General features: G+C 38.1%; 1 protein-coding gene across 1 annotated transcript; it reads left to right on the top strand.

The window, feature by feature from the left end:
- The first annotated feature begins 856 nt into the window (after positions 1–856).
- On the top strand, positions 857–11,337 carry Clic (chloride intracellular channel protein 5). Its single transcript, XM_083092016.1, has 4 exons — positions 857–1,126; positions 8,966–9,271; positions 9,390–9,716; positions 9,914–11,337. Exons 1-4 carry the CDS (start codon positions 1,058–1,060, stop codon positions 9,992–9,994), a joined length of 783 nt encoding a protein of 260 aa, XP_082948142.1. The 5' UTR covers positions 857–1,057; the 3' UTR covers positions 9,995–11,337.
- The last annotated feature ends 794 nt before the right edge of the window (positions 11,338–12,131 follow it).

Below are 12,131 nucleotides of genomic sequence, written 5' to 3'. Positions count from 1 at the left end.
TAAATAATGACGTTTTCAAGACCAACTCTTCTTCTTTTGTTATTTTAATCGGCATCATATATCGAGATGCAAATAATCATAAGAAAAATATACGTGAATTAAATAAGATAAATACATATATAAGATATTAAATATGTAAAGATATATCTATAAAAAAATTTTATGGCAGAGAATATATTATGCTATGATCTTCAAGAATATTACTTGCTTGTTGAGGAATATATAAATTTCTTAGAAGAATTACAGAATAAAATGCAAATTAAAAGAATATTTTACATTAAACAATAAATAAATAAACAATATATTACGTTTATCATATAGAAAATGTTGATTAATAGCCCTTAGCATGTAGAAAAGCATCTATAAGATACTTTGAAAACTGAGAAGAAATATGTACAGAACAGCAAATTATTAAAAAAAAATATTGTCTATTTGCACATTTAATTAAGAAAAGCAGTTCTAAGGAAAATTTATATAATAAGTATCTATTTGAATATATCCAATTATTTGATTGATTACATATGACAAATATGTTTGATAATTGATACACTTATATCGTTAATTTTATCGAGAATTATAATTCTTTCGGGTTTTGAAATTAAATTAAAATCTAATCTATAGGTAAACACAAAACCCTAAAATACATCCTGTCACCTGAAAACATGAGAACTTATCTTTCGTATATCGTTTAAATGTCTCGCCTTACAACTTTTATATCGCTCGAGAGCAGTCGAGTATAATTTGAGGCACTACTAAGCTTTTGAACTTGGCGCGTTTTTCGTCGGGCAACGAAACGTCACGTGATTCGGCGGATGCGCTGCAGGCGGCGCTAGCGGCGTGAACGTGGCGCGACGCGCGCTGCGTCAGTATCCCGCGAGCTCCCATCGTGTTTTGTTCGTTTCTTGCTTTGCCCGGTCTCCATTCTCCATCTCGAGTCCCCCAGGGTGGGAGGGAATCGCCGCCGTCGCCGCCTGCAGTAGACGCGAGAGCCGACGAGAAACGCCACAGAGACAAAAGTGCCTTCTTCCTTCCTCCGTGAACCGAGATCCTTCTCAGGATGGCGGACGACAGCCACGAGAACGGCACCAGTAACGGCGATGTGCCCGAGATCGAGCTGATCATCAAGGTGAGTGTGCCACGCGCGATCGTGGATCGCGGCGCGAGCGAGACAGACAGATACGTTGATAGGGGGACAGGGAGGGGAAGACGCGAAAAAAAAAGGAGGCAATCGTCCCGTGCGCGCTATGGGCGTGGAGCTGTACCGACTCCTGCTCGTTGCTCCTGCAGGAGATCCAGAGAAATACGGAGAGCCTCGCCTCTTTCTTCCCCAGCAGGATGCCCGCGACCGTGAAAATCGAGCCGCTCCGCGAACGACCGGCGCGGAAATAATCCGCGCTGACCGTTGACCGTTTCCCCTCCGGTCGCCTTTGACGTTTTTGACTTTTGTTTCCGTCTCGGGTCACGTTCGGCCGTGATCGATGCTCCCGGATGCGGAATTTTCGTCCCTTTATCATTCGAACGCGCCGACGCGTAATAACCGGAGGCAACAAACGGACGCGATGCACGCGGACAATACGTGCGTACGTCGTTGAGGCTCGCCTTTTCGCCTCGCGAATCACGAATCTCGGCCGATATGCGCTCCTTTTGACGAGTAAGGCTCGCTTTAGCGGACGCACCATGTGTCACGAGCCTCGTTCCAACGTTACATCAGGGGTCAAGACCGGTTTACCGTGGCTCGATTCAATTTCTGACGTCGCTAACCGTTGCCGCGGGTACGAGTAGACGTCATTTTCGCGCGTCTAAACTGGCCTCTTCGTCTCGAGCTCGAATAAATAAAACCCGCTGTTGGTCTCCGATGTGAAGAATACGGGTACGAACATTCGAAAACATTCGGATTCGAGATGCCATAAATAAGCAGAAAGAAACACGACGCGTGTCTCGAAGTAGCGCGTCATACGTTACACATTTCTTTACGCATGGAATCATCGAGGGCGCCGAGCCGTTCTCGCGCGCCGCTTACTATGTACTCTCCTTCCTCTGTCGATCGTTTGTGTATTCAGCGGGCAGTATTACAGACGACAGATGGAACACGACGAGAAGACGCCCGCCGTCGTCGTCCCTCGCGACGAGAAGTTGTCTCGCGCGCGACCCGGAAAGTGATCGTGACGGGAAAATGAAAGGCCCCCTTTCCCCTCCCCCCCCCACCTCACAGCTGTGAACTAGCTTTTCCCGGAGCCCGCCTTGGAATCCGGAGACGGAGATCGCGATGTCGATCTGGAATTGTGATCGATCTGTACGCGTGATGCGATATAAATTCCATCTATCGCGATTGGCGCGTTCCTATCTTATCGGGAATAAATCGCGCGACGTTTTGAATCTCGCTGGATAGATCTCTTCATCGCGATTAACGGTCGAAGAAATAAGGAAATTTCGGATTTCGTTTCTTTTTATCGAGTATGATGTTTTTGAAAAATCACGATTCTACGATGTGTCTTACATTAGAATCTTACATGACAATTAAAAATGGTGTAATTTTAAAATTTTATAAATTAGAGTATGTCAATATTATTTCAATATTATTCGGAATAATCCTTTCTTGGCCTGGAAATAATAAAACGCGATGAATCAATGATAAACTATGTGTATTAAATCATATTCAAAAGGAAAATATGATAAATACGTTGATATTACATGATATCGTAATTTCGCGATATCGCATTATTTTTGATTTCGATTAGATAGCGACATCGGAATGTTTGCGATCGCTATTCGTATTTTCGATGGACTTGACTCGATTCGATCGAGGGTGTGAGCTCGGCGCGAGTTCTCTAAACTTTCTTTTCACCGAGTTTCCAAGGGGGAATGACTCCTTATAAGCGGAAACTGGCTACCTTCGACAAATGACCATTAAAGAGCTTGCGATTAAACTTTCGCCGGAACGCGCTGATTGATCGGATTTCTTCCAAGGAAAATTATCATCCTTTACGCGACTGCAATTTCAACATGCATCATTGAATATTATATGATTCTTTCGTAAAAGAAACGTGGTATTTCTGATTTGAAATTGCAGAACAAATTTTTTCAAACTTTTCAGAAATATTTTTTCCGGTATAAATATAATTTACACTATTTACATAATGAAAAACATTTAATATATTACATAATGAAATTTACATAATGAAAAATTTAATGTAATTGATAAATTAATCGTTAAGAGTTGAAAAGTTAAATTATTAATATTAATATATTAGTAATATTATTACATGTAAGTATCTATTATTTATACAGGAATTATATATATGTAAATATATCTAATAATATTTATACGGAAAAAAGTGATAACTTTATCTCGAAACGATACGATTTTTTTAATAGTGAATTTTGTCGAAGGCGTTCACTCTACTCATCGTTGTCGATCCTATTGTGAAGGCAAGACGATTGCCATATCGGTGCAACCTGTCCTCAAGTGTGTCAATGAGAATTTTACACGAAGGCCTTTCAGATAACTTCACTTATCATCTCGATTGCATTGTTAGATAAATATTCGGGTATGTTATGCAAACCGGATATTTATTAAAAATGCGCTCTTACGAATAAACATGATAAAATATAGAAATTGATAATAAATTATCAACTTTCTTAAACGTACGATATAAAATTACGATAAAATTTTAATATATCGTAACTTATATAAAAATTTAGATCTCGCGAAAGCTCGGTATATTTTTTATAATTAATTATGTTTTGTAATTAATTACAATAATTATAGCGATAATCATAAAGTATAATAGTTGTAACAATTTAATTGCAACATATTTCTGCTATTATCGAGTGGAGGATCATAACAGTATCATCGACAACTTCTTCAAAATACGATCTGACATTCCTACGTCTTTAAAATAACATATTTCGAATATATTAATAAATAAGTGTGAATATTCAAATATTACACAGTTAAAAACGCGCATCGTCCGTATTTTCGTAACGAAATATCATAAATACGTGATTATTAAACGGTGACCGTTTAATTTATTCGATTAATGAGGTCACACACAGACTGTTATGTAGTCGATGTGGCTATACCGTTGTTGTGAATCAAAGGAACGTTCGAGTGGCAGGTACAACATAGACGTAATTTTGTATCCGATCGTCAAAATTGCGCGAGCGGGAAGATTTAATGACAAACTGACCGACCTTGCACTCTCGGGAAGCAATCATGCGAGGTCTCTCAAGTAAGTGTGTCAAACGGGACGAAACGATGGAGCGGCTACCACAAGGTCCTCCTCCGAGATTCTACCGTTAAACGATGGACTCCTTTACCTTCCGCTTTCCTCCTCTTTCTTCTGGCTTTCCCCGCCGGCTTCGATATGACTTCGTTCCTCGGATCTATTATATCTACGAATGCCTCGACGACTTGTTTACTGAAAATAGAAAAGTGCGAATATTAGGATAGGAGGAAAAATTCATGTAACAAGTTTTGCTGTCGCAAGGGAAAAGAAATATTTTTTAAGACATTTTTTTAAAACAAAAAATCGGAAAAAAATTGTAATGAAATAAGAGGAAGAAGATCTAGTTTTTTTTTTAACTTCTTCCTTACACGTACATTAATTTTCATGTTCCTTTTAAAGTGTTTACAGTATTATAATTTAATTATTATGTTTTGACTACGTCCTTCTTTTACGATGTTCCGGCTCGCTAGAATTATTTTTCCGACCGCAGTTATTTGCATTAAAATAAAAGGGGATCGCATAACACCACCTGCGGCGATCGATCAGACTTTAATCTCCTCTAAGGTCATTACAAGCGTGTCTACATGGAAGACACTCCAATAATTCGCCCGGTCGTTTCATGAACATGTAACACTGACGCTTCAATAGAGCATGAAGAAAAATGCATGCGCAAAAAAAGATGTATAGGTATAAAAAGAAAATTATTAGTATTAAACGTCGCAGGACGCGAGATGAAAGATGTGATGTTCAGCGGAAAATCCAGTCATGGAAAACGTCGTCCTTCTAATAATAACCGCTTACGAGTGTAATATTTCTTTGCGAGCAACGTCCCTTGATTTTTTTCTTAGCTAATCGTTGATTTCATTCAGAAAAGGTAGCGAGCACGCGGATGGCGGCAAATGCGTTGTGAAATTATAGCTCTCTCTTTCTCTGTCTCTCTCTCTTTCTTTTTCGCTGCATATATTCCTAGAAGTCACACACGTGCATATACACGTGCGTGCATCTGCGTATTTCTATTCGTAATGATGTACTATAAGCAAGATAGTAAGAAAATCGCACGTCTCGTACATACGCGATGGAAATATCGTAAAGAAAGAGATATAGCATCATCGTTATATTATGAATTATTTATTTGGAAAGCAGATTGTTTTAAAAATTCAGTCCAAGTAGAAACAGCCAGCTGATTAATATAAAACTTATCAGTGCATTGTATTTATTATACTTTAAAAGTATATCTCTCGCGTGGTTTAACATTGAAATCGTATTATTTTTAATGTTACTATCTCCTCAGCAATTTCAGCAAATTATTCGAGAGATAGTTTGCTCGGATGTAAAATTTGTATGACGTCCAAGGAAGAATTTCTTCGGCGAATGTCGCGGGTACGCATTAATTTCTTTCGGACATGTGGAACAAGGTTATACTCGCGATATATTCATTAACGATATCACCGATGCATACATCGCTCTTAGCCGGTCTTTCTTTTTCCGCTCGATTTCTTCCTCCTGTCTTTTTTTCCGCTAGTATTCAATGGCTTCGACAGAGTCGCATAACGCAACCACATACGCTCGCGTAACATTGTAATTCTTCTGCTTCTCGCGCACGCACATATAAAATAAACCGGAATTCTCCTCGGCGAAGATTCCTGTTTTCCCTCAATCGCGTATATCGCACCCATAAATATGCTGAATTCGATTAAACGTATTTTCTGATGCTTAGATAACCGCTTATTCCGACTTTTCGAGGAATGGAATTCGCTTGCGTACGTATGTCGTATCTGTTTTCATGGAGAATTTGACCGTGACGTTCAAATTGAAATGGCCTGGATAAATTGTGTTGTATTTTGGAGGGAGAGAGAGAGAGAGGAGAATAGAAAGAGAGAGATAACGCGAGAGAGACTTTGAAGAGATGCACGTCCTGTGTTACGTTAGGCACAATAAGATTCCGACATCATTGATTCCCATTTCGAATTGAATGGATATCGATGCATATCGATGATAGGCACACCTGACGTCGCGTACGAATTTTCAGGCTTTCGTAATAGAGAAAGGAGGTGAGGAACGAGGCTGAAGAGGTAAAAGAGATTGCAACGTTCAAAGAGATGAAAGATGTTCGGTGTCTTCGTGACATTTGATCCACCATGAGCGTTCTCCATACGTGACTCGCACCTTCGACACGAATACCGAACACGTTGGATTTCCGCGTAGTCTCGACAATATTATTAACTATAAACTATTACCGTTACCCGTATCCTACTATCCACATTTTACGTCTTACATAAGTTCAGTTTTGACAACGTCGATTGCTTTTAATCGCGGATTATTTGCACTTTGTTCGTGCTCTCTCTTCGATTGTAGATTGAAAATAAATGTAAAGATTGAATCGTATAATAATATTAAAGATAATAAAATAATATCGCGACACGCAGTCTCAATTAAAATTAAAATTGATAAAGAATCAATGTTACAGTAACATTATTGCAATACAAACTAAAATTAATGAAGACGTGTTATTTGAAGTGCGAATTATTTTCCTTTCCGTTACTTGCTTATATTGCGTGCCTTATTCGAAATAAATGACTCATCATAAAGTCATCTTGCACAATCGTACGAAGGGGAAGGACATAACTCTTTAGCTATACTCCTCGGAATTCTTGATTAACATAACTGCTGCGGAAAGTCAAGCTTGATGGTCAAATAGAGGCCTCACTAACGTGTGTCCTTATTGAATTATTATTCTATTCTATATTATTTTATTATTCTATATTATTTTATTTCTATATTATTATTCTATATTATTTTACATTCTCGTATCTTTCGGAAATAATAACGCTTCGTTGACATTACGCAATGATAAATTTTGAATAAAACAAAGAACACTAGTTTAGATATATAAACGACTCTGAAAGATAACTAAAGATACTTAACAGATGTTTAATGGATATCTAAAGACTCATCATGACACACATTTACATATATACTCCATTTAATGATAAGACTATCTGACTCTCACTTTTATAAGACAAATAGAATTTAGAAGCATAAACTAAAGGATCAGCAGATTACAACTTTTAGATATTACTTTAGAATAATTTTATCTTTAAATGTAATCTCTCTTTACCATTCAAAACTTTGCTGTCAGATCAAAGAGAAGGCTTGCTTCTAAAAAAAATATATATAAAAGGCATTTTTCCGACACGTGTATCATCTGAAATACAAACTACGAAAGAAGCCATCTATAAAAATTCGATGATGTTGCTTAGATTTTGCGGGAGGTAGAGTCGCTCGTTGACAGGATCCTTTCCGAGGATCATGTGCGCTAAATAAAGGCTCGACTTTCTCACGTTGTGCAACGTCCGAAAACAGATCGTGCGTCATCGCCGAGAAAGAATACAGAGATGTGCGCGTGTGAGGAACCAGCTGCATGACGCATATGAGACTGGAAAGTAAAACAAGGACATATGATTGGTAGTAGTAAACGATAGTAGCAGCGGCGATACAAAGGCTATGATATCGCGATCTCTTCATTCCCCTAACTACACACGGCTCATTAGATCCTGGACGAGCGGTTGATTGTTAACGCCGGATGAAAATAGAATCGGCGTCCAGGAGAGAAAGAGAGAGAGGGAGAGTTGGCAAATTGCCGAGATTTGATTTGCTCGAATTACGGCAATACTGTGGGTAATCAGTAGGTCTGGCCTTAGGAAGGAGAGCGATTACGTTATACAATGTGTGGGTTGTTTAACTATCACCGCTTGGGTGAAGGATCAAAGTATCGGGATAATAAACGGAATGTAGAGAGAGATATTCGTTCACACAATTGTCTATTAGATACGTTATTAAATACAATATTTCACATAACAATTCTCGTAATGGTTAAAGATGAAAAGTATGAACGCATGAAAGCTGCATAATTGGAATAAATGTCAGAGAGAAATAAAGCTCAACGATTAAAGTTAAAACAAAAGTTTCCGTTGAAAGATAAAAAGCCTTTTTATCAGTGATATTAAAGTGAAAAATTATTGGAAGATTGATAGTAAAAGCATGCATTGCGATTTGTATTCAAAAATAACACGTCTGTGAAAAAAAAAATAAAGATTGAAAATAAAGAGATATTTTGGATCGACAGATTGCGTAAGATTTTTTGGGATGGCCGTGAGCAACAGAAAGTTAGGAGCGTCAGAGAGTAAATAAAGTAAATAAACCGAGTAAATAAACCGTAACATCGAGGAAACGAGAACGGAGCTCTAGCAACTTTGACATGTACTCTCGATTTGGCTAATCAAGCGAGAAAAAAAAATAGGGTATAAAACTTGTCCGAGTTTAACTAACTGGCTGGGTTTGCTCATCGTTGCGCGGACACAAAGATTCGCGCATTTCGCCATTGTTGGATACGTACTAGATGACGTCAGTCCTTATCGCCCGGAGATACAGACAGGATAATCAAATCCACGAGATAACGCGGAATTTACATGCTAGCTCGCCAATAGCCGCGAAAACATAGCAATCAAATACTACTTTAAATCATAAAAATATATGTTTGAATTAAAAATTTATTTTTAATCGAAGATTTTCATAGTGTAAAATGTATTTCGAACATGAGAGGAAAAAAGGAAAAGGAGGAATAGTTTTTTTTTAATTAAAAATACATTCTTGATATATGTATAATTGCAAAATTTGATCAAGTTCTTATTTTAATTCTGAAGTGTATTCGTCTAACGTAGAAAATATTTTTTTAGGCATCGACGATCGATGGCCGTCGAAAGGGCGCCTGTCTTTTCTGTCAGGAATATTTTATGGATTTGTACCTCCTGGCAGAACTGAAGACGATTTCTCTGAAGGTGACCACCGTGGACATGCAAAAGCCGCCGCCTGATTTCCGCACCAATTTCCAGGCCACCCCGCCGCCCATCTTGATCGATAACGGCGATGCGATATTGGAGAACGAGAAGATCGAGCGACACATCATGAAGAATATCCCTGGCGGGCATAATCTGTTCGTACAGGATAAGGAAGTGGCTACTCTCGTGGAAAACTTGTTTAGCGTGAGTGTCACTTCATCAGAATCGAAAGTGAAATCGATCGAGAAATCAAACTGTTGAATTAGTATGTCTCCTTTTCTTATGAGAGAGAAATTACATGTGTTGGTTTCGTTGGTTGCAGAAACTCAAGCTGCTGCTGTTGAATGCGAAGGACAAGGACAAGGATCCCAAGTCCTCGTCGCTGATGGCGCATCTACGTAAGATTGATGAGCATCTGGGTCGCAAGGGCACGCGCTTCCTTACCGGCGACACCATGTGCTGCTTCGACTGCGAACTGATGCCGCGGCTGCAACATATCAGGGTCGCCGGCAAGTATTTTGCCGACTTTGAGATACCGGAGACTCTGGTGCACTTGTGGCGGTACATGCATCATATGTATAGGCTCGACGCTTTTCTACAGAGCTGCCCGGCCGATCAGGATATCATTAACCACTACAAATTGCAACAGGTGAGGCGCGCGAGTCGACCTCTAATTACATGCGAGTTGTCGGCTGAATTGAATAATTAGCAGTCTTCGACGAATGCCTTTAATTTGCACCCACGCTTCTCACGATGACGCAATTATTACATTCGCTGTGCGCGGTAAATTGTGATTTTCCCACGTTCGTCGATATAATTAAAACGAATTTCTGATCATCATTGCAGAGTATGAAAATGAAGAAGCACGAGGAGCTGGAGACACCGACCTTCACCACAAGTATCCCGATCGAAGTCAACGATGATTAGACTGGACCTTCGTCGAGTCTGCGATCGCGTGACTTTGATTAGACATCGGGATCGAGACTTGTAGCGAAACGGCGAATTAACTTGACAGAGTTTCAATGGCACGCGCATTTTGTAATTTAATATCCATCATTAGTATCTCAAAAACAAAGAGGAATGTTTCCATTGGAACTCGTGTCTTTCCAGCTGCCAGTGTTCGTGTCGTCGCCGCATCATTGATCGATTCATACCTTTTTGCTAAGCAATCATTGCTGAATCTAATCCCTTTTTCGGGATCAAGTCAGGTGTAAACAGATTAGCTTTTTTACTGCAAACGACGCGACAACATATATAAGTGCATTAAGACTTTAAGTCTTAGTATCGATACAATGTCGATTTTCTTCATTTTTCTTCTTTCTTTTTTTTTCCACTATGTATGGCATGCATACGTAGTTTTGACCTGAGTAGTATTAGCAAGATTTTAATTTGCTATTATTCAATGAATTAAGTTGATTAGGAGAAACTATCATGATTTTGCCATTTTCTGACGGCAACATTCATGGAAACTAATATCAAGAATGCAAAAGAAACGTATGCGTTCGAGAGAATCGGGTGCCATTATTATATTTTTGCAATTTTAATAAAAGTTATCTCTGAATAATTATTTCAATCATTATTTTTAAGTATTGTTCTTATAAAAAGATAAAACGTAAGTAAAGTTGGTAAGATATATAGAAAATGTTTGAGAGATATAAAATATTTCAATATCATTTTTAAATTTGTGCGTAACTTGTTTTTATAAATATGTTAGATATTTTTCTTATTATCATTGCTACTCCTGTTATATCATAAATCATTATAAGAAGATATTTAAGCATAATCGAAACATTTGCATTTAATGAAAAGGATAGTGAGTTCAGAATCATTTTTTAATGCGGCTTGATGTTCTTAACACGATTGCTCGAAGAACACACATTATCGATATACGTAGAAAAAAAACGTTTCGCTCTATTTTACAAGATATACGATCCAGTGTGCGTACGTTTCTTCTGAATTCCGTAATGTAGGTATCTTGTTATATTCCCGTTTCATTGTTAGCACTTTTAGTGATTTTTACAAATGAAAAACGAGTATCGCGTAGGCGACGTTTCTTGAGTCGAAAGCATTTAAAATAACGGCATTCGGAAGCATCGACTCTGCTTATTTCCGCACTAATACACAATCCACTGTTCCAGAAAATAGAAAAAACGAGCGATTTTATATTCATAAGCAACTGTCTATTTCCGCATTGGTAATTCTATTATTATTATTGCTATTATTATTACTATTGTATTATTAATTTTGGTTTATATATCCATAAAAATCAATATACCAGTGTTTACATTTAATGCCTAATATCCTATCATTTATTACGGCAAAGAATATGAGATGTAAGTTAAGTTTTCAAATCTATAATATGTTGTTTTTATGGACGTTATATTTTTTCTTGTTAAATATATGTACTATATTAATACTTTATATTTTGTGATACATGGATGGAGAGCGAGATTAAGCATACGGGATTTTTTTATTTAAAAATTAATTAATCAATAATACAGGAACGTAATATTTAAATAAATAAACATCGTATTTTAAGAAACAATTCAAAGAAAAAAGTAAAGTGCACATCAACAAACAATATGCAACAAAAATTAATTAAGAAAAAACTCCAAAATTGTATCATCTGTAAAATTATGTGAAATTATATAAAAAGTATTATTAGTATAAGATAGTTAACTTTTATGCGAATTCTCTTTATTTTTCGATAATCTTAATTTTGCTAATTTCACAATTTTTTTTCCGCGAAAGAGAGACTCGACCAACTCTCGAAGGCGAGAAATTTACGGAACTGGATACGATCGGAGGGAGGATAAAAAAAGGAGGAGGACCGTATCCGTCGCGTTGCGCGTCTATCCACGTCTCGTACACGCTTGAAAATAGCACGCATCGCCGTCCCTTCCCTTCGCGGCGAGCTATTATGACGCGTCTCCCATTCATAAATAGAGACGCGCCGCCATCTTGACTACGCGATCGCGCGAGTTCCCATCGCGATTCGTGCCGTCGTCGCTACCCGCGATCGTCTCGCTCGCGAAAAATCGGCCGAGGCATTTTCGCGCCGAGA

Source organism: Camponotus vicinus, unplaced genomic scaffold, assembly GCF_025532165.1.
Source record: "Camponotus vicinus isolate PSW18456_S1 unplaced genomic scaffold, iyCamVici1.0 SCAF_2, whole genome shotgun sequence".
NCBI classification, from domain to species: domain Eukaryota; kingdom Metazoa; phylum Arthropoda; class Insecta; order Hymenoptera; family Formicidae; genus Camponotus; species Camponotus vicinus.
This window is presented reverse-complemented; position numbering and strand designations above follow the sequence as displayed.

Excerpts from the sequence above, each read along its gene's own strand:
- Clic (XM_083092016.1), top strand. The coding sequence starts at position 1,058 with ATGGCGGACGACAGCCACGAGAACGGCACCAGTAACGGCGATGTGCCC. Across the intron at positions 1,127-8,965 it reads AGATCGAGCTGATCATCAAG|GCATCGACGATCGATGGCCG; the intron begins GTGAGTGTGCCA and ends ATATTTTTTTAG. Across the intron at positions 9,272-9,389 it reads TCGTGGAAAACTTGTTTAGC|AAACTCAAGCTGCTGCTGTT; the intron begins GTGAGTGTCACT and ends CGTTGGTTGCAG.